Source organism: Chrysemys picta, chromosome 9 (genome assembly GCF_011386835.1).
Source record: "Chrysemys picta bellii isolate R12L10 chromosome 9, ASM1138683v2, whole genome shotgun sequence".
NCBI lineage: Eukaryota > Metazoa > Chordata > Testudines > Emydidae > Chrysemys > Chrysemys picta.
In genome coordinates this window covers 16372831-16395976 of record NC_088799.1, presented here as the reverse complement: position 1 = coordinate 16395976, position 23146 = coordinate 16372831, and the positions used below count along the sequence as shown (strand labels likewise).

Here is a 23146-nt window from a genome sequence, read left to right as displayed (position 1 = left end):
ATCCTACAGACATTTGTTGCAAAAGTAGGAAGGTGCGTAGTGAATGAGACAGGGAAGTGCAGGAAGAGAAAGGATGGTCTCATGATTAAGACAGCTGAATGCTGCCCTATAGAAATAATGTCGATCCCTACCTCTACCACAGAATTCCTATGTGATGCCAGTCAAATCACTTAAACTGTACTTTTCACAGGTGGTCATTAATTGTGTTCTCCTTATTTTCTGAGTGCTGACTTAAGAGCCTGCAGTCTAATCAGCAGAAGTGCTGAGCACTGTCAGCTGCAAGTGAAGTTAATAGGAGCTGTGCTTTGAACATATGAAGTGCTATATAATTAGGCGTGGCAGAAATTGATTTTTTTATAATTGTAATGGATATATCAGTGTTTATTTTTAAGCAACTTTTTCAATTTTTATCTATTTAAATTTTCACAGTTGAGGAAATTATAGGGCGAATCAGATAATTATTTAATGTCAGTAGATGTTGAAATTCAAAAAGTTAAAGCTATATAATCATTAAAACATAAATTTTCAGCATCGTATGTCAAAATGTACAACGTAAATACCCTTAAATCACACTCTAATACAGGGGCTCTCAAACTGGGGGTTGCAAGGTTATTACATGGGGGAGGTCGTGAGCTGTCAGCCGCCAATCCAAACCCCGCTTTGCATCCAGCATTTATAATGGTGTTAAATATATTAAAAAGTGTTTTTAATTTATAAGGGGGGTTGCACTCAGAGGCTTGCTATGTGAAAGGGGTCACCAGTACAAAAGTTTGAGAACCACTGCTCTAATAAGTTCTCAAGCAGCATTTTTCTTACTTTGGTTATCTGCAAATTCCAATTACCAATATAAATATTTTTGTTGGTTTGTGTGTACAGTGAAATTTACATTTACCAATAAAAATCTAATCCTTCCAAGCCTTATTATAATGCTAAGCATTCTGAAAATTACCAACAGGCACCCAGAAGAAGTGGATATTTTTCACAGAAATGTAGGGCTGGATAGCAGCTTGAGAGGTCACCTAGTTCTGTCCCCTGTGCTGAGGAAGGACCAAGTAAATCTACACCATTCCTGACAGGTGTTTGACTAATCTGTTTTAAAAACCTCCAGTGATGGGGGACGCCGCAACCTCCTTTGGAAACCTATTCCAGTGCTTAACTATCCTAATAGTTAGGTTTTTCCAAACATGTAACCTAAATCTCCATTGCTGCAGATTACGCCAAATACCTCTTGTCCAGCCTTAACATATTTGAAGACTTATCAGGTCTTCCCCCCACTATCTTCTTTTCTCAAGACTAAACATACCCAGATTTTTTACCCATTCTTCATAGGTCAGGTTTCTAAGCTTTCTATCATTTTTGTGGCTCTCCTCTGGAGTCTCAGTTTGTCCATATCTTTCTTAAAGTGTGGCATCCAGAACTGGACACAGTACTCCAGCTAAGTCCTCACCAGTGCTGAGTAGAGTGGGACATTTATCTCTCATGTCTTACATACAACACTTCTGTTAATACACCCCAAAATGATATTAGCCTTTTTCACAAGTGCAGCACATATCTGAATCATAGTCAATTTGTGATCCTCTATAACTCCAGATCCTTTTCAGCAGTATTACTGCCTAGCCAGTTATTCCTCATTTTGTAATAGTGCATTTGATTTTTTTCTTAAGTGTAGTACTTTGCACTTGTCTTTATTCAATTTCATTTTTTGATTTCAGACCAACTCTCTAATTTCTCAAGGTCATTTTGAATTCTAATCCTGTCCTTCAAAGTGCTAGCAAGCACTCACTGCTTGCTGTCATCTGCAAATTTTATAAACACACTCTCCACTCCATTGTCCAAGTCATTAATAAAAATATTGAACAGTACCACACTCAGGACTGACCCCTGCAGAACACCATTAGATATGTCCCCTCAATTTGACAGCAAACCACTGATAACTTTGAATATGGTCTCTGAACCAGTTTTGCATCCACTTTATAGTAGCTTAATCTAGACCACATTTCCTTAGTTTACTTATAAGAATTTCATGTGTGACTGTGTCAAAAGCGTCACTAAAAATCAAGATATATCTACTGCTTTCATCCATCCACCTTTCACCTGCCACACCTCACCCCAGAGAGGATCAAAAGAAAACTCCTCCAAGTGGCCTGGAGTGGCTGCAGGGGAAGCAGCCAATCAGAAGGGCTGCAAGAGTGGCCAATCAGGGGCCAGGAGGGCCACATAAAAAGGAGCTGCAGAGACAAAGGGCTGGTCTACACTGGGGGGGGGGGGGGGGAAATCGATCTAAGATACTTCGCGTAGCTGAAGTTGCGTATCTTAGATCGAATTACCTGGAGTCCACACGGCGCGGGATCAACGGCTGCGGCTCTCCCGTCGACTGTGCTACCGCTGCTCGCTCTGGTGGAGTTCCAGAGTTGACGGGGAGCGCGTTCGGGGATCGATATATCGCGGAGACGCAATATATCGATCCCCGCTAGATCGATTACTACCCGCCAATCTGGCGGGTAGTGAAGACGTACTCAAAGGCAGTCAGTTGCTGCAGGAGCTGGAAGAGAGAGGACCAGGTTCCTGGCTGCTAAAAGAGCATCAGAACCATGGACAGCTCAGTGCAGGCAGGGACCAGGGGAGCTAAGAAGGGACTCCTGGCTGGTTGTGGGGATTGAGCAAGGACTGATCCTAGGGAGGGCTGCAGGAAGACAGTTTCCAAGGAAGAAGCTCTGGGGGTATGGCCCCATACCAGGGCCAGGAGAAGGTAACGACTGTATACTCTGGAAGGGGGTTGTTCTGTTGCACCTACAGACAGTGCATGTGACTCAGCCACAGGGCTGAGTCATTGAAGACCCATCGAAGAAACCATTGACCAAGGACAGGAAGCACTCACAAGATCTGGGTGCCACACATTCCACAAACTGAGAGACTGCACGTGCATTCACTTGACCAGGGGGACACTTGTGTGAGGTGAGTGGTGACCCTGTTACAGTAAATTAATCGTTTTCAGGGCGTGAGTACTGTACAGTAAATAACACACAGGCTACACATTGAACAATGAGCAGAAAATAAAATATTGCATAGCTGCTCATTAAGTGAGTACTATCCACTCTGTGGACTGAATGATGCAGAAGTCCTATGGAAAAATAGAATGTGGTCATGTAATTAAAGACTATTATACTGCATACACATAAGAGGGCTGAATTAAAGTTACACAGGCAACAAGTAACCTTAAATTGTGACATTTGCTAACCTTTGGGTGATTGACTCAATGTTCTTCTCACATAATTTTGTGTGTGCAATAGGTTTATACAATTTTTTTTTCAACCTTTAATGAGCTTGAATTGCACACAATGCATAGAATGAGAGTGTCGCATATCCCCAAGGACAAAAGCCTTTGAGTAGCTGTGCTTCCACATTCTTTATCATTGTATTCTGAGTGTGGGTAGTGAGGTTTTTTTGAGAATCTGAAAAGATCATTGTGGCAAGTCCAATGCAACATCAGAATATTCTGCAATTGAAAATAAGCCTTTCTTGACTATTGTTGAAACTTGAATTTTTATGTTCATTGTATGGTAAAATTACATCTAGCCACCCCCGAACAGAATAGCCCAAACAATAAAACTACCACCACGCAAGCAAGATCTTCTGGACATTTTCTCCAACCTGTTAGTAATACCTCCATCTTATCCAAGATTAGTTTCAATCAGCTTTGCCATTAACTCATCAACCTTGATCAAACAGGGAGAGGGTACTGAGGCTGAATGCTGAAAGGACGGTCCAAATAGATCCAGGTTCTATTAACATACTGACATTACTGAAAATCCTGACACTTTTCAATTCTCTGTGGTTTCATACACATTGAACAATAGTAACACATGCCAATATGTAAATTAAAATTTGTAAGATGTAATAATCCTGTCTATTAAATTACTTTTTTTTTAAATTAGGTCAGAATTTATTGAATGATACAATGAAACTATGTGAAGAACTGTCATAAATGTAAACAACATGAGAACCAAACAGTAAGGTCTTGATCTTTAAAGGAATGCATCTGCTGCACAGGAAAGCAAGACAAACAATGTAACCTACAAAATAACTATTACTAGGTCAGTTGTGGAAGACTGCAGTTAAGTTGTTTTGTTACAGTAATAATTAGTTATCTATGGTTTGTAACATCTTGAAAGCCAAATATTCAATGTATTATGTTATGACATTAAAAGAGCACATTAAGGACTTATAGATACTATTACAATATAAAACACGGAAAACATATGCACATTGATATTTCACTTAGAGCTCTAGCTCAGTGAAGTGGATATACAATAAATCCAGGCAACCTCACCTGAGTAGCTGCAGACTGACAGGAAGAGGAGGAAGATGATGAGACAACAGGAATGTCAGACTGGACAGCAGCCACAGTGGTAGCAGGAGTAAAAATCAGCTGGGAAGACAGAAAAAGAAAACTGAAGAAAACACAATTCACAGATAAAAGAAAGTAGTCAGGTAACAGTAAAACCTTGAAATTTATAGTAGGGAGGAAAATGTTACTTAGGGATGCATGAATTCTAATTTAAATTCTTGTTGCCTTTAACTCCACTTTATTTTTTTTAAAGCAAATGTTTGTGGGATCTCAAACAATATACATTATATAAACATAAGTAGTAATTTACAAAATGTGTTCTGCATTTTAAGGATAATAATACTTCCGCACTGACGTTGCCTTCCATCCAAGTGTCTCAAAACAGGCTTACTTAATCCTACTTCCATTTTACAGAGCAGAGGAGGGGGGTGAACAGAGGCATAAAGTCAAGCAACCAGAGTCAGATAAAGATATGGAATGAAGCAGCAACAGAACCTGACATCTCTTGACTCCCAATAGTCTGCTCAGACAACTGGACTACACTGCCTCAAAATGAATTTTCAAATTAGAGAATATCATATTTAGTAACACAAATAAGTGACATTTTCTTTTTTCAAGTATACAAATTGAGTGTTTTGTGAAAAAACGGTCACAGCTAGAGACTGAAATCCTCTGTTCATTAAGATAACATATACCATACAGGTAACACCAACGTAAGCTTCCCCACAAAACACCACCAATGTGTCTGTCATGACCTGCAAGGACTTCCTTTAGGGACAGTTCAGACTCTGTCCATTCAATCCTCCCTATATCCAGGTGCTGAGATTGCCAACTAGTTCTAATGGTGGTGGGGTTTTGGTGTGATATATTGTCAACATTACTTTAAAAATATTTCAGTTCATCCCACAGAGCGACAGAATAATTTGTAGGAGTAAGACTAGACTTGATACATGTGTTCCTCAGAAGAATTACACTTGCAAAAAGCAAGAAAGAATGCTTTTAAAAAGATAGCCAAAGAGGTTGAGGAGGAGAACCACTCTGAACCAAGCAGACTACATGTCTGTTAATTCAACAATCAAGGTTTCATAAATATAAACAATAAAAATATAAGGGCCCAAACCTCAGGTTATGATTCAGGAAAAAGTCTTCAAGATTGGGCCCTGTAACAGAGTCCTGGCCCTTTAAGGCCAAAGGAAGTAACATGAGAGACCAGTCATCCCATTCCATGTGTCTAGGGATGGCAGAGGAAGGCTGAAGGAAACCCAAACAACCACTGGGTCAGAGGAGGATAATCTCAGAATAATTAGTGTCTGAAGGGGGCAGGGATAGGAAAACCCAGGTCATTGCTCTCTATGGCAGCAGGAAGGCCCAGGACCATGAGCCTTGTAGAGGGGGAGGAGCAGGGCTCCCCACCCAGGTGTTTAGGATAATTAGACCCACATGGGAAAGGTCAAGGGAGCGGTCATATGATAGGGATGGAGGACTCAAAAACAAGGTTCCAAGCCCAGTCAGGGAGAGCTTGCTGAAGGGAGGATTTAAAGGACACAGTCCTACAAGGAAGGTTGTGAAAAGCGCTGAACTAAACAGGTGAGTTTGCGGATGGAGGAGGCCAGCACTTGAAGCACACAGTCCCAGAAAGGAGGATTTTGGGGCCCTGAACCTAGGGTTGGATGAAAAGGCAGCTCTTTTGAGAGCTGGGTTATGTTTAATAAATTAGAACCCAAAAGAGTGAGAATATTGTTCCCAAAGACTTTGGAGTGTAAATTAATTATATCCAGAAACTGAGGTAGGGGACTGCAGTGGCATGCCATGCTACACGAGGGTGTGCTTGGAGACTGCACTCTCTTACAGATCTTAAATAAACAAATACTATTTTACATTATAAAGAGAACTGTATCATAACTAAAGAGACATGAAAGTCATATGGCATCAGAGTATCTTCTGCACTTTCCACATCACATCTGAATCTCCCAAGATTCACTAAATAGCTGCTCTCAAATATCTAAAAGGGAACTGAAATGAAAAAAACTGCTGATATTGTATTACTGCTGTACACTACAGTACATTTCATTATTTACTTAATTGAGTGTCAAATGTTGAAATACCAATTTCACTGGCACCGAAAAAAAACCTGAGTAAATTAGCTGTTCACAACAGCTAGACAACACATACTGAAAAGTTTAATAGATATACATGTTGTGACGTTATCTGATTAAAATATGACCATGCAAATCATTGTTGCTACCACTGTTGTATAATTGCAACAAATCTTATGCAAAGTGTGACACATGGCCAGAAAGGGTTAAACATTCTACAGGCTAAATGACCCAGAGTCAACCTGTAGAGACATGTTAGAAAAGTATGAATGGTAATTAGGGCCACTCCATGCTAGATAGGCTAGAACTTTGAAATGCAAACCTGTATTGTTAAGAATTGGAGGTGATACCAATGGTATGTGTGTACTTATAGCATGTTAGATGTTAGCCATGTAAACAGACAGTTCCTGTCTGTCACTATAGCTATTGATTCAGAGATCAAAAGGAAATATTAACATTTAAGTGAACTGTAAACATAGTAATGTATAGCAAATCACCTTAGAATGGTGGAAAATGGGCAATTGCCTTATGTTAATCTGTATAGCAACTTACTAGTGATGCTTAGAAAATAGGTCTATTTCAAAGTCTTCATAATTGCCTATTGTTCGCCTGAGGACTCCGAGCTGTCAAAGAAGACCTGGAACTTTATAAGAATGGCTGGGGTCCTGATCCTTTTTATCTCAGAGCTACTTGCTGCTTCATGCAGGGGAAGCTTAAGCTGAAAGGCTGAGATCTCCGGTCCTAACCTGGAACCACCCTGAATATAAACACTGGACTATAACCTGTGAACTAATTCTGAAAGAACTCTTTGCAACAACAAAGCTCACCATCTCTACCATGAATCTGAAGAACTGTACTCATGTCTGTATGTATACTGATCTTTTAACCAATACACTCTCTCTTTTCTTTTTTAATAAATTTTAGTTTAGTTGTTAAGAATTGGCTGTAAGTATGTATTTGGGTAAGATCTGGAATATTCATTAACCCAGGAGGTAATGTGTCCGATCCTTTGGGATTGGTAGAAATTTCTTATATGATTGATAAGATTTTCAGTAATCCTCATCATATTTGACTTGGGTGTCTGGGTGGAGACCTAAGGCTGGGTTGCTTTAGGAGAACTGTGTTGTTAGCTTCTGGGTAACCAGTAAGGTATTATAGAAGCTGTTTTGTGCTGCTTGGTAAATGTAAATACTGGAATATCCACCAGATTTGGGGATTGTCTGCCCCATTCTTTGCAGCTCACCCTAATTGAGTAACTCCAGTGTGGCTCCCCGGGACTCCGGTCACACATGTATATATTGCATCTTTTTCCGTCCTATTCAATATATTATGTATCCACCATTAGCTTTACACATCAGTCTCTTTGAAACTCCCTTTATTTATTTTTTGGCAAATTGGAGACAGCTCCTTCCAGGTGTCCACAAAACACTGGTAGCATATACTAGATTGCTGCATCTACAGTTTTAACTACTTTCTCAATAAGTATGTAGGAAATTTAATAGTATAAGAAAAAGCTCTACCAGCGTATATCTATATTGTTTAACAAATCTCAGGGGGACGAGGGGATTTTTCATGAATATAATTATAGGTCCCAATCGTGCAAGTCTTATGTATGTACTTAACTTCATGCACTGTGAGTAGTCCCACTAATATCAAGAGCCCCGATTGTGGAATGAGATCTGAAGTCAGTGGGGAGTACTCAGTGCACAAAGCACATGCATAAGTCTTTGCAGGACCTGGGCAATAGCTTGTATGCAAACAATAGAAATATCTATGGCCCCACACCAGCACTGAATACCACCTGGATGGATCTGTGCACTTGTGCAGAGCCCCAATGCCTTCAGTGAGGTTGCACACAAGGGCAGGGGTCTGCCCATGCAAAGCTCATTGCAGGACAGGAGCCTGTGTTTGCACTGTGAACAGCATTACATTTTTTAAATCTCCATAATTAAGGTTTTACAACAGTCATTTTCTTTTACTGTAGAATTATTCAAACTTTGAAAATTACCCTTTGTTTAAAAACATGGAAATACAATACTGACAAGAAATTTCAAAAATCAAATGAATCCCATATGAATCTTAACAGCACGAAATCTATAAACCCAACTCAGTCTCCAGAGGCAATACTCCATCAAAGCATATTCTTAGTTAAATGTGAGAAAGCTTTAATCAAGAGCCTGTGAACTCTGATGTTAGAAACACATTAGAACAATCTGCGGGGAATACAGACAGCTACAGTATATCTTGTCACATATCTACTAAGCAAGGACAGATGTTCTCTTCCTATTTTACAAATGTTCAGTCATCTCATTAATTACAATATGTACCAAACTAATAACACTGAGCTGTTTCTAAAGCAGAATTTCTTTTTTCTGCTCTCAAAGGACTAAGCAGTCCCTTTGTCTCTGTGGCTCATGTTGCTCTAAGAACTATTTATGTACAAAAATAACTGTGAACATGGCAACTTGTGAAACTTACCATTTGTGCTCGGAGGTACATTTGAGCCTGGCTTGCACTCAGGGTAGGAGAAGTGCTCCCCAGCAACATCGTCTGTTGGGTTATACTGCTGCTAGTAGTGTTGGAGGTCTGCGAACGGCTTATTAATTGTGGAGGTGTAGGAGAGGTGGAAAGGTTAATCTAAGGAAGTAAAAATGTTACTTTGGTCATGGCCCTTCATCCTGGGTTTTAAAGTCAATCAGCCTTACCAAATACATCAAGGCAGTTGTAGCATCCAAGCTGTAAAGACTTCAACAATATTTTGATCTGAAGTCTATGACTGCTACAGATTCTCATCAAAATAAGTCAGCTACTGTGTGAACGCTCATACGGTACCTTTTTTTATAAGTAGCAATATTAATGTGGCAGTATTATACATTTTCATTATAATAATGCAATTTACATGCAGCCATGCTTGGGCAGTTCAATCCATGAATTGCAGAGTTACTTGTCACCATACGTTTTATTTTTAGTTTTGCATTGAACATGAAACAGAAATAGCTAAAGCGTACACAATACAGAAATATGTGTGGTCTGTCACTAGTTTAAGACACCAATTCAAATCAGTGGCATCAATAATCCACACTGCAACACTATCTACTCCTTTTCTCACACCTTAATACTCATGTGCTGCCCCTGTCTAAATTAGGATGGAAAACGAGTTGTTTACATATCACTACAGAGGTGCATGGTTTTTATATAAATGAAATAAACAACAAAAGAAGAGTTCAGACAGGTACATTTTCAAATGAAGAAATTCACAGTATTTTGGTATAATTGTAAACTCGTGACGATAATAAGGAATTAAATTTTAAGCCAACATTTTCACACAGTGTCAAAGATAACTGGCTTCAAATAATTGTGTGTTGGCATAATTCATCAGATTACAGGTTCTAAATAATTAATGATTAAAGTGTACATAAAAAAAAAAGTAAATGTGGGGCTTAGGTTGCATGAATGTCATTTGGAGGAAGACAAGGCCATTACAAACAAATCCTTAAATACCATTGCCAATTTAAAATTTACACCATGCATTGTATTCTTCACATGAAAATGCATAATTCCCCATAATGACTGTTTGGTTTAATGTAAGCATTCTTAATGAATGATAATCTGTGATTGTTGGATCAATAGGTGTTTTGTTTTTGTGAGCTGTGAATGGAAGTTCTAGCTAAAGAATGAATGCACTGGAGAAGACAACAATTAATTTATTATGGTTGAACAGAAACAAAACTAATTAATAAAAAAGTTATTTTCCTCTGGATAATTTACCAGAGTTACCATGAAATGAAGAAAAGATAGCACAGATTTCATCTGATGATGCCAGTTGTTTGTAATATCCAAAGAATTACACTTATTTTATGCTAAATGGCCACGGAACGTTAAAAGTCAAAGATTTAGTGTGAAGTGTAGTTGTAGCCGTGTCAGTCCCAGGATATTTAGCAGGGCTTTGGAGCTGTGCTCCGGCTCCGCTCCAGCTCCAGGCAAAAACCTGCAGCTCCACTGCTCTGCGCTCCAGCTCTGGGCTCTGCTCCAAAGCTTTGATATTTAGAGAGACAAGCTTGGTCTCTCTAAATATTTAGTAGTCTATTATAATTGTTAGTAATCCTACCAATTACTATACATTAAGTTTAATATAAAGTGAATTACTACAAAGTGAAAAATAAGATTAGCGGCTCAGAATTAAGCTCACAACTATGAAAAACATTAAGATAAAAATATTTTGCAAGCATATTAATCTGTCACATCTAGTTTTTCAAAGCTATTCCATTATACAATATTCAAAAGTGGAACCTATTGAAATAGTTAAATCTGTCTTCCTGAGACTTACGATGTTTAGACTTTGAAGATGTTACACTTTCCAGCATCGACACATTAAAATTTTGTTATTCTTGCATTGGCTTTCAAAGAATCAGAATCTCAAAATTATGTATAATCGCTCGTCTGATTTCTGTATACAGTTATCATGAATGCGTACACAAACCAGGTATGAGATGGCCAGAAATACTTAACTGGCCAATTTGTATACCTAAATGCTCAATTTAAATTCACAATGACAATACCTAGTGTTACAAAATTAGAAATTTGATGCAACAGTGGGCTTCTGAGATTTTGAAAAATTAAACCTTATGTTTACTTTAAACAGTCCTCAGCATTTCCAGTTAACAGATGCAAGTTAACAGACTGACAAGCACTTGTGTAATAGCTCCCTACTAAACACATGTATTTTATGAGAACATAACTGCAAAAAAAAGTATGTCATACAAATAAGGTGTGGTATTTTAAAGGAACAGCATTGAAAATCTGTAATTGTAGAGGCCAAACAAAGTACTTCTATTTTTGCACTACACCAGTGGTTTTCAACCCCTAGGGGTCCACAGACTATGTCTAAGGGCGCCACAAAAGGTTGTGGTTACCATATAACAGTAGTTTTCAACCTCGGGTCCGCAGACTGTCTAAGACTTCCAAATGGGTCCACACCTCCATTTGAAATTTTTTTAAGGGTCCGCAAATGAAAAAAGATTGAAAACCACTGCACTACACAGTGGCCTGTAATTAATAAATAATAATTGGGTACTTTAACACTGTGTCTCAATCAGAATATGAAACAATAATTAGTATAAAGGGTAATGTTGTGGAAACGGATTAATCTAAACAGCTACCACGAATAGATACTTACTGAATGTGATACAAGCCAGCAATTAATATTTTAAGAAAAATATTAACTTTAGACACCCAAATATTAAGTGCCTAAATCCATATTTAGGCACACGAATAAAAGTGGCCTGATCTTTTAAGGTGCTACTCACAGCTTGCTCGACAGCTCTGAAGATCAAGCAATTTTATTTTATCTACCCACATATTGGTTTAGTTGTCTAATTTTAGATATTCAAGTTTGAAAATTTTGGCCAATAACTCTAAAATATTATGCAACTTAATGTTAAATTGTGCTTCCTAGAAATTGTACTTAATATTTTCTTAAGATAAAGGTTGAGATTTTCAAAGGGGAATTGGGCAACTAACTACCTTGGATTCCTTTGAAAATCCCAGACTAATTGGGGTACTAGTTGAACACATGATGTCCTTTTAGGGGAGTGTCTCTTACATCTTTTTACCTCTAACTACTACAGTCTCATTATGCACCTACTTCTCATTGTGTTGCAATAATTTTAGTCAGATTTATTTATTTTAAACATGAAAAATGTTTTTTCTTTACAAGAAGTTGCATTATAGCCATTGAAGGCTAGGATGGGATACAGAACCTTACCGAGGTCTGTGACATGCTTGACTGCTGAGTGACGCTCCCAGTAGGGGATGAACACTGCCTTCCACCCGACAGGCTTGCCTAAATAGCAAGAACATGTATTAAATATGTCATCTAAGCGGAAATAAAAAATGTTTAAATAACACTGATATTATTACATGAGCCAACAGAAACCCACCTCTAGTTTTACCCTTTCTCTGAATTATCAGTAAAAATAAATAAATTTTACCCAGTAGAGTTAGGGATACGTTTACAGCATAGTGCAATCCAAACTATTGGCCCTAAACTGCATGGTGCCCAATGTCCTCAATTTACATTAATATGAAGGCACTCAGAACTTTGCAGGCTTAGTACCTCTGAGAGGAACACAAACTAACAGAAACCAGGAAAGTGTTAATGATGAAGCTGGGTGTTTAGTCCACCACATACAGCACTGAAAACTTACATGACAGGTCACTGATGTTGAAGTGTAAAAATCAGTCCTCACTAAAATCCTTATGAAATTGATTTGCATGGTGAAAAAAATCCTCATAAAATACCTTCCAAACATAATTACGCATGCTCCAAAAACACTTTTCAGAGTTAAATGTTTGGTCATTTCAGTTATTTTTTCAAAAGAGAAAGCAATACAATAATTGAATGGCATAAACTCTGAAACAAGTTTCACCCTCCATTTTTGTTTAGCACCCAAAACTATTTGGTCATTTTTAAATTATAAATTCCAAAACACTAAAAGGTCAAAATATTTTGAAATTTGAGAGGAAAAAAGTTTATTTCCACCAAGGCTTTGCATTCCTGGTTGCAGCAGGAACCAAATTTTTATGGCTAAGACAAAAACCTCTCACAATATGGGGTAGAGAACATCAGCCTTTCCATTATAAATTATAAGTGCATAAGCATTTCTGTAATTGTATTCTGGATGATTTTTTTCTACCATATAGTTCTTAATACTAAAACTAAATCCTGTGGAGACCCATTTCATGGACAAAAAACAAAATTAAGTTTTTCAGGAGCAGATCATGTAAATAAAGGAAGGTTTCCCTCAATTTTTACAGCTTCTGCCTGTCACAATTGCTTAAAAATTGTATTCGTCTCTCTATTGTTGGCTACCTTTGAATTTGGGGGTGAGAGGAGGGTTACCTGCAACTTGGATAAACAGCCTAAAACATATATGAACAGCAAGGAAACAGGATCCACTTTCTAATTAAGAATGCAATCCCACTATGCTTACTCACATGAGACGTCCCCCATATATTTTAATATGTACTCACATGAGTAAGGATTACAAGGTCAAGTCCTGTGTGGATTATATTTAATTGTCTTAAATTCAAGGTCCTTTATTGAACATGGATGCAACATCAGTTACCTTCTTCTGAGTCATCTCAATTTTAGGTTGAGATCATGTGACTGTCTCAGGCAATCAGCATGATCCAGTGGAAGAGGTACACAACTGTGATCCATCAACTCCCGAGTCCTAATCCTATGTCTGACAAAATGAAGCTGTATAGCCTTGAGGTCTTTAACTCTTCATGTCTCTGCCTCTCCATGTGTAAAATGATAATTACTTCTCTCACCTGGATACCGTTCCCTTTCAAATAACCACTGAGGACAATGGAAGTCTTTCGATTAATTTTAATGACCATTGGATAAGGCTTATTGTGATGATTAATGCTAAAGCCTTTGCAAATAGGAACAGAATATGGCATTGTCTCGTACTTTCTTTTCCAATTTCAGAATTACAACTAAGGTTTGTTGTAACTTATTATGTACCCATATTCCTTGGCATGATTCACTAAAATTAAGTACCAAAATAAGATATAAAACACTAATTATTTTTATTTTATCTGTATTGGGGAGTATTATGTTCCTTCCCCCCCCCCCCACCCATATTTTGGGAAGGGGGGTTGAGGGTTGGAGAAGTTTGGATTTTTTCTGTTAACATCATTATTGTACCATATAAGTATCTGTACAGTTTATTTTAATATATGTAATGGACACTCAGAGCACTGGATGAGCACCTATTGAGATTCTTACAAAACTAAAAATATTCAAGTGGGTTTGCAGTCCATACAGAGCCAATTAAAAGAATAAAGTCATTAAAATATTACAATGAATTATTGTGAGGTATGTAGACATGCACAGTAAAGCTGTTGTTTGGTAATGGTTTACGTTTTTCATCCTAGAACATTAGTTTTAGACATGTGATCCAGAGAGCCCTCAATGCCAACTGACAGGGCCCATCACACTGTAGTTCATATCAGGCCGGACACACACACTATGCACTCTTGTCATAATACGTATCTAAATGGTGTCTTGTAAGGTATTATATGTAAACTGATGACACGCTGGTTCCAAAAATTATTGTGATATATATATAGATATATAGATATATATATACACACACACACACACACACACACAGTTTGTGTACATAGAGTTGTGTGTGTGATAGAAATATGTGCTTATGATGTGCCTGGGAGGCAGTGCATACACTAAGTTGACAGCCTAAACAAAGGAATGTGGATTTGCCTGTCTGACCATCTTGATTGCAGGCAAAGGACAATGAAAGTAAATTTACATATAAGGTAAACAAAGCCATTAAACTAACAAATGTAAGGAGGAGGTTAGTGAGCTCACCAGGGGACAGAACCTGTACCGAGGATGCCTTCCTGGCTCTTAAGGCAGAGACAATGGGCTTTGGGTAACATAAGGGGAGCAAAAAGACCTTTTAGCTATCCATTACTTAGGGGACATAGCATACAGTACACTTTCAGCCTGTGAAAGTTGGGTCCTGTCATCTGAAAGGTTGGGGACGCTGTAATCTGATATAAGTAAGAAAACTGCTTAGGAAAAGATTGTATCTTGCTAAAATTAAGTTTTAGCCAATAGAAAGTATGTTTTGTTTTGTATATAACCATACCTGTCTCCTTCTCTTGCTTAGTATCACTAAAATCTCTTCTTTGTTAATAAACTTTTTTTAAATTTTACTATGAATCATCTCAGTGCCGTTATACTGAAGTAAATGCAAGTCTTCAGCTAAGTTAACAGAATAATATGTACGCTGTCTCTTTGGAGGGAGAAAACTTAATTTCTGCAAGTGTCCAGTGAGAGAGACCACACACTGAGGGAGGAACTGGGGTTCATTCATTGTTACCTGCAAGGCGAGATTAACACTGGCAGAGTCTTGAGGAGTTTGCTGGTGAAGCAGACAAGTTGCTTTGGCAGGGAGCGGAGACACAGTTTAATCTCCAGCAAAACTCACTCTTGCTGAGGCAGAGGGGTAACATGGTGGCTCACAGTTCTGGGTGTCCTAAGCAGAACATCACAACATATTTAAGTCTCACCTGCGGAACAGCTGCCAGACTCTGAAACTGGGTACTGCTTAAGTGCTGCTGTTGTAGAGCGGCAGTCTGCAGCATTAAATGCTGCTGTTGGGCGGCATACATCTGCTGAAGATACTGAGCAGCTGAGCTAGGGGGACGATGCAAGGCCTGCTGAATAACCTGCAATATACCAATAAGTAACAAATCACAATTACAAAATACTAGGGCTGTCAAGCGTTTAAAAAAATGAATTGTGATTAATTGCACTGTTAAACAATAATAGAATACCATTTATTTAAATATTTTTGGATCTTTTCTACATTTTCAAATATATTCATTTCAGTTACAACACAGAATACAAAGTGTACAGTGCTCACTTTATATTTATTTTTTATTACAAATATTTTGCACTGTAAAAAACAAAAGAAATAGTATTTTTCAATTCACCTAATACAAGAACTGTAGTGTAATCTCTTTATCATGAAAGTAGAACTTACAAATGTAGAATTATGTACAAAAAATAACTGTATTCAAAAATAAAACAAAGTCCACTCAGTCCTACTTCAGCCAATCGCTCAGACAAACAAGTTTAGTTACAATTTGCAGGAGACAATGTTGCCCACTTCTTATTTACAATGTTACCGGAAAGTGAGAACAGGGATACTCCTGGCACTATCCTAGCTGGCTTCCTAAGATATTTACGTGCCAGATGCGCTAAAGATTCATATGTCCCTTCATGCTTCAACTACCATTCCAAAGGACATGAGTCCATGCTGATGATGGGTTCTGCTCGATAACAATCCAAAGCAATATGGACCGATGCATGTTCATTTTCATTATCTGAGTCAGATACCACCAACAGAAGGTTGATTTTCTTTTTTGGTGGTTCAGGTTCTGCAGTTTCTGTATCGGAGTGTTGCTCTTTTAAGACTTCTGAACGCATGCTCCACACCTCGTCCCTCTCAGATTTTGAAAGGCACTTCAGATTCTTAAACCTTGGGTGGAGTGCTGTAGCTATCTTTAGAAATCTCACATTGGTACCTTCTTTGCATTTTGTCAAATCTGCAGTGAAAATGTTCTTAAAATGAACATGTGTTGGGTTCATCATCCAAGACTGCTATAACGTGAAATATATGGCAGAATGTGGGTAAAACAGAACAGGAGACCTACAATTCTCCCCCAAAGAGTTCAGTCACAAATTTAATTAAATCACTCTTTTTTTAAATGAGCGTCATCAGCATGGAAGCTTGTCCTCTGGAATGGTGGCTGAAGCATGAAGGGGCATATGAATGTTTAGCATATCTGATACGTAAATACCTTGCAATGCCAGCTACAAAGGTGCCATGCAAATGCCTGCTCACCCTTTCTGGTTACATTGTAAATAAGAAGAGAACAGCATTATCTCCTGTCAATGTAAACAAACTTGTTTACCTTAGCAATTGGCTGAACAAGAAGTAGGACTGAATGGACTTGTAGGCGCTGAAGTTTTACTTTTTTTTTTTTTTGGTTACATAACTGCACTCGAAAACAATCTACATTTGTAAGTTTCATTTTCACGACAAAGATTGCACTACAGTGCTTGTATGAGGTGAATTGAAAAATACTATTTCTTTTCTTTATCATTTTTACAGTGCAAATATTTGTAATCAAAAATAATATACATTTTGATTTTAATTACAACACAGAATACAATATATATGAAAATGTAGAAAAAATCCAAAATTTTTAATAAATGTCAATTGGTATTCTATTGCTTAATAGTGCGATTAAAACTGCGATTAATTTTTGAGTTAATCACGTGAGTTAACTGCAATTAATCGACAGCCCTACAAAATACTAAACTATTTTAATCTTGATAGTGCTATAATGGAAGTTAACCATTGCAAGAAAATAAAAAACAAACAAACACTTCCCCCACCCCCCAACACCTGCATAACTCTAAACTTCCTACATAATCATTGTTCAAGTGAATTATAGATTGTAACTAACACACACATTCTGGTCTACAGTATAAGCCTGTTCTTTGACAATCTACATTATATAGCGCCTTTCAGCTCAATTGTTCCCAAATCATTTTACAAATAAAATACATACTATACAGCACTACTGAAATGCTAGTTCTTCTGAGGTGAATGACAGATAAGCAAAGCAGATAACTGGCACTAAGAAACATTACACAACAGCCAGGATTGGAGATAAAAGACTGGCAAGAACACTGGGGCAACCTTCTACATCTACTCTTCAAAAATGTGTCACAGGCCCTTTAGGATAAAATTCTAGCTCCAATGAAGTCAATGGGAGTTTTACCACTGACTTCAATGAAGCCATGTTATTATTAATGTCTATGCACATTGGTTTTTAAAGGTCTCGTCAGAAAAACCTCACATACAACCTTATAAAATACATGGTATGCAATTTATTTATGCAAAAGACTGGTGAGCAGATCTGACCCTTGTCATGACAAGGCTGTGGTTCCAGGGAATCTAGATATTTCATCCACTCCACTACTTATGATCATGATAACAAATCTAGTCTGTATATTGTAAGATTCAAGTCAGCAGCACTGTTTCTACCACTGAAAGTTTTTGTAGACAATCAATATTTCATAAAAACACTCAAACAAGCCAGACAGTAAGAACCAGAAGGGAAAGCAAGAGTGAAACTTTTAACTTACTAGCATGCAGCACTGCCCAATTTATTTTTATAAGCCAGTACTGTTTCCTATGTTTGAGTTTTTAATCAGTAAACTTTGGTTATGAATTTCCTTTCCATTCCTCTGTACACTACATCAGAGGTTCTCAACCTTTTTCTTTCTGAGGCCCCCCCCAACATGCTATAAAAACTCCCCAGCTCACCTGTGCCACACAACTGTTTTTCTACATATCCAGTAGATTAAAAGCCAGGGCGGGTGTTAGGGGGTAGCAAGCATGGCAGCGGTCACAGGGGGCCCAAGTTGCTTGGGCTTCGGCTTCAGCCTCGCATTCAGCTTTCTGCCCTGGGCTCCTGCAAGTCTAACACTGGCTTTGCTCTTTTATTTTGGAGGCCCCCCTGAAACCTGCTTGTGGCCCCCCTAGGAGGCCCCAGATCCCTGGTTGAGAACCTTTGCACTACATCACAGCCCAGTACCTGTACAGCATGTCTGTCGGAGCCACTGTAGACAGATATCTGTGGTGGTTGTGTCCGAGAGGAGGAGGTGGTGGTGATGGTAGTTGTACATGCAGAACACGTCGTTGCATTTGATTCATTCTCCATAGCAGTGCAATGTTCCTTCAGTCTGGCAGGAAATTCAAGCAGTTCATTTATACTAGTACATGATGTACTGAATTTAAAGAAAAAAAATCTAAATGATTCCAAAAAAATAATCATGGACAATTTATGTTAATTCCTAAGAAAAGGACTCATTGTATATCACTTGTGGACAGGCAGACACAGAATACCTTCACAAGCTTAAAACTATTTCAAATTATTAGGTATAATACACGTAAGCTACATTAAAAACTACATCAATAAACTACTACTTTAGGAATCACCGTCAAAACTGTATACCACCAAGCTACACATTATATCACCATCCTCCAAAGAAGCACAGTGGGAAAGCCACTGTGCTACTCACATCATGCACCTGAACCAAGATAAAGTTTCTGAAACAAAAATCATTGGTGGTTCGCTTTTGCCCTCAGGAGACAAGACAGTGGGAAAATTCCTTTTACTTCTCTGCTGCCTTATAAAGAAGAGCAGTATTGTATGAAGGGAGTCTTCTTATCTATTCTGGCCTCTCTTTACCCACTAACTGAAATAGCAGATTCCATTCACTTAATGCAGATCTCCTCAGCTCTCCTAACCAACCTTTCTTTCTTTCTTCTGTAGAAGATGACTTCTCTTCATAGAAGTCTTGTTTAAAATTTAAGTAAACTCACTATGAGTTTCTGGTAGAGTTAACATTTTTGTTCCATTTTCTGTTTCAGTATGGTCAGAGCAACAATAAAGAGGATGGCTAGTATTTTTGGAAGGAGTAGGATCATGGGAGAACATACTTTTTCTTTTACTTTATGTTTTTAAGAGAAGGTAGCAGAGCACAGAAAGCAGTCCTTTAGAAAGTTGCAGACAAACTGCATTCTAAGAGCATAACAAAGCTCTGTAGAGCGCTATCCTACAGCACATAACTTGTAATAATCAATACGTTCTAACAAACATGTGATAATCTAGGACTTCGCACTTGTCACTATGCTGCTTCCCATGGCCATTATGAACCTTATGGCGGTAGTGGGAAAATAACTCAGAATTCTTGCTCCAAAAGCATAGGCCTCCTACCACTTGAGCTGAAAGAGAATCTCCTTCTGTAAAATGGGAATAATGATACTTGTTTGCAAAGTGCTTAGAGATCTACTAATGAAAAACGATATGTAAGAGTTAGGTACAGTATCATCATCATCAGGTGTTATGTATAGGGCTTATGGTACAAAGCTGACCAGTTCTGATACTCTCCAGCAGAGGACAACAGCCCTATGTGTACATGCCAGTATCATTCAATATTAAGAAAAAAATGTAACAGGTAATATAAAGGCAAACTGTACAGTATTGTATCTCCCTCCTGTCCAGGATCTTGGGTGCACTTCAACGAAACATTTACATTTAAAATTCCTCTTTCCGATTTGAGCAGAATCTTGTATAATTCAACTAAGTTATCATGAATACAGGGAATCACTCAATGTTTAATTTTCATAATTGATAAGTATTTTGGAGGTACAACACTGGCTATATGTGTGATGCATCCGCCTCTAGTGGCTGATCCACAGGAGGCCAACAGGCTACTATTTCTGCGAGATAATAGTTACTCCTTTATCTTAAATTAGGGTGACCAGACACCAACTGTGAAAAAACAGGGTGTGTGTGTGTGTGTGGGGGGGGGGTAATAGGCACCTATATAATAAAAAGTCCCAAAAAACGGGACTATCCCTTTAAAAACGGCACAGCTGGTCACTCTAGCTTAAATGGTCCCACTTGCTCAAAAAGAGTTTATTCTTCCAACTTTCCCTAGCATTAATTTGTTGAAAATGAATTCAATAATTATATGAAGAAAATATACTATAATTATGCAGAGTTTTTGTTATGTTTAGTTTGAGATCCAATCTTAAACGCAGTGGGCGCATAACTCACTCAACTCAACCCTGCTCTGGTGTTTTTGCCAATGATTGCGTGGACAGGGCTTAACAGAACAGGGTCCTTCATTGGTGGCACCTAGGTGCTATCACAGTACAAACAATAGTAATGGAAGCAACATTTAGACATTTTATGTGTGTCTGAAAGAAAAAGAGAACACTATCTTCTCTACTGATTGGTTGCAGCATAGAAAGAACTACATGTATTTCATTAGGCGACAGCTAACCTGATCTTTTGTTAGCTCAAGTAACATAGACCTATAATTTTTGAGAAATTTGTATTTTTGGGGCTGAAGAGGCTGGAATCCAGAATCAGTTCAGCAGGTGGATGATAATTTATGACACAGAGGATAACCTCTCCATACTGAAGGTTGAAACCATAGTCCCTTTATAAGACTGACTTGATCCCGTTTGCATAAAGCAGCTACATCCCTCGGCCCGCGCCACTTCCTGCAGTCCCCATCGGCCTGGAGCGGCGAACCGCAGCCAGTGGGAGCCGCCATCAGCTGAACCTGTGGACGCGGCAGGTAACTAAACTGGCCTGGCCTGCCAGGGGCTTTCCCTGAACAAGCGGGGGACCGGCTTTGAGAACCACTGCTCTAGTGTAGACACAGCCTTAGACTAGAATTTGGAGCAACCCAAGCAACAAGCAACTAAGTGAACCCATAAAATTATCAGATGACAGAGGCATCAAACACCAGGAACCAGTAGAACCACAGTGTTAAGGGGATAGGGTGAAACCTGTTCAGCTATATCCAGTGGTACTTCAGTTTTGCCAAGAAGATCCTATGCAGGTTAATCACAAACCCAAGTAAGCTTAAGAGTCCATAAAACTGCCTGATGAGGCCAAGCCACCCCAGCAGTCTCCACCCTCCCCCACCCCATGCCCTCAGCAGATTGCCCTATGGTAGAACCCCCACCCCTCCCCGCCACTGCCCTCCCCGTGCCACCACCCACTTTAAGACACACCACACCACTGCCCTGAGCCACCCACCCCATGACCCCAGCGCTATACAGCCTCCCACCATGATACTGCCACCTCTGGGCCAGGCCACCCACCACCGCATCCCACTTCAGGCCAGGCCACCACCCCCTCAGGCCACCCACTGAGCCACCGCCCCCTCAGTGCGGCGGGCTGGCCAAGATGGGGCCCCTGGCGGGGGCAGCGTGGCAGGCAGGAGCCCTAGAGCCAGGAGGGGCCCATGGCCCAGCGATGCCCTGCCTGGCACCCGCTATCAGACAGGACAGGGGAACGGCTCCTTGCACGAGAGTGGCCCAAGATCGCCGCGTTATCAAGTCCCAGTTCCCGGCCCCGCCCGCAGCCGCTTCCCCCTCCCCCATCCACCCCAGCAGGACCGGATTCGCCTCCACCGAATTACTCACTCCGCTTCCGCCATCTTCTCTCCTCCCTCACGGGGAGGCATTGCGCATGCGCCCCGCCGCCGGGCGGTCGGAGTCGGGTTAAAGGGGGAGTTGTGAGCCCCCGGCTCCAGACGTCCCGCCCCACGGCTGCAGGTACCTCACCTAGCAGTGCGGTCCTCGGATCTGTGTGGGCGCCATAGTGTGGCAGACAGCTGCTCCTCCGAGTCCTACTCCCCTCACGCTGCCCAGCCGACACAGCTTGTGTTATCAATAAGCTTCTCCTAAGTCGCCACAGACTTAGAGGGGGCGAGGGAGGCGGAGGGCTAATGGCCGTGGCCCAGGGTCAGGGGAGTTTTTAGGGGACTGTTACCTTTTTAATCAAGTCCTGTATCCCAAAAATGCCTCCAGCCAAGGCCCATGAAAGGTTATCGGGGTCATGGTGAAATGGTGGCTGCGCTTTAGCCCAACACAACTGCACTCCCTCCAGTCCTCCTCCCCAATGTTTGTTTTTGGAAAAATCTAAAGAGGGCACAGGAGACAGGTTTCCGAGTAGCAGCCGTGTTGTTCTTTTTGTGGATACAGACTAGGAGTACTTGTGGCCCCTTAGAGACACAAAAGCTTATGCTCAAATAAATTTGTTAGTCTCTAAGGGGCCACAAGTACTCCTGTTCTTTTTACGGGAGACAGGCTGGTCAGAATTAGAGGGTAGCTAGAGCATGGGACTGAGACAAAGGGAAACCTGGATTCTGTTCCCAACCCTGTTGCTTAAGGCCTGATTTTCAGAGGTACCAGCCTTCACATCTCCCCCTGAAAATAATGAGACCTGCAAGAGGTCGACAACTCTGAAACTCTTTGCACTCAGTTTCCCCCTCATTAAATCTGTATAAATAAATGTTCTTCTCAGAGATGTTGAGGGGTAAATTAGTTAACATTTGTAAATCACTTTTAATTTGTAAGTATTTTAAGATCCTTGGATAGAAGGCACTATACAAATGCAACTAATTTATTTTTATTGTTGGATAAATATATATAATATATTAATTTCCCCTTTGATATCACACATTCAATGATGTTATTGTGACTCATGACCACAGAAT

At 39.5% G+C, this 23146-nt stretch overlaps 1 protein-coding gene across 5 annotated transcripts in view; it reads right to left on the bottom strand.

The window, feature by feature from the left end:
- PHC3 (polyhomeotic homolog 3) overlaps window positions 1-22212 on the bottom strand; it is a 99058-nt gene extending 76846 nt beyond the window's left edge. For 3 of the 5 annotated variants that reach the window (XM_005299242.4, XM_005299241.5, XM_065557781.1), the window contains exons 1-6: window positions 22071-22212; window positions 18655-18802; window positions 15550-15708; window positions 12209-12286; window positions 8923-9081; window positions 4331-4429 (exon numbers count right to left, since the gene is read on the bottom strand). In XM_005299242.4, the coding sequence (XP_005299299.2) occupies window positions 4331-4429; window positions 8923-9081; window positions 12209-12286; window positions 15550-15708; window positions 18655-18802; window positions 22071-22111 (684 nt within the window). In that variant the 5' untranslated portion in view covers window positions 22112-22212. The remainder of the gene's footprint in view (window positions 1-4330; window positions 4430-8922; window positions 9082-12208; window positions 12287-15549; window positions 15709-18654; window positions 18803-22070) is intronic. The other 2 variants (XM_024102606.3, XM_042853757.2) reach the window with 2 other exon arrangements.
- Between the last annotated feature and the right edge of the window lie 934 nt (window positions 22213-23146).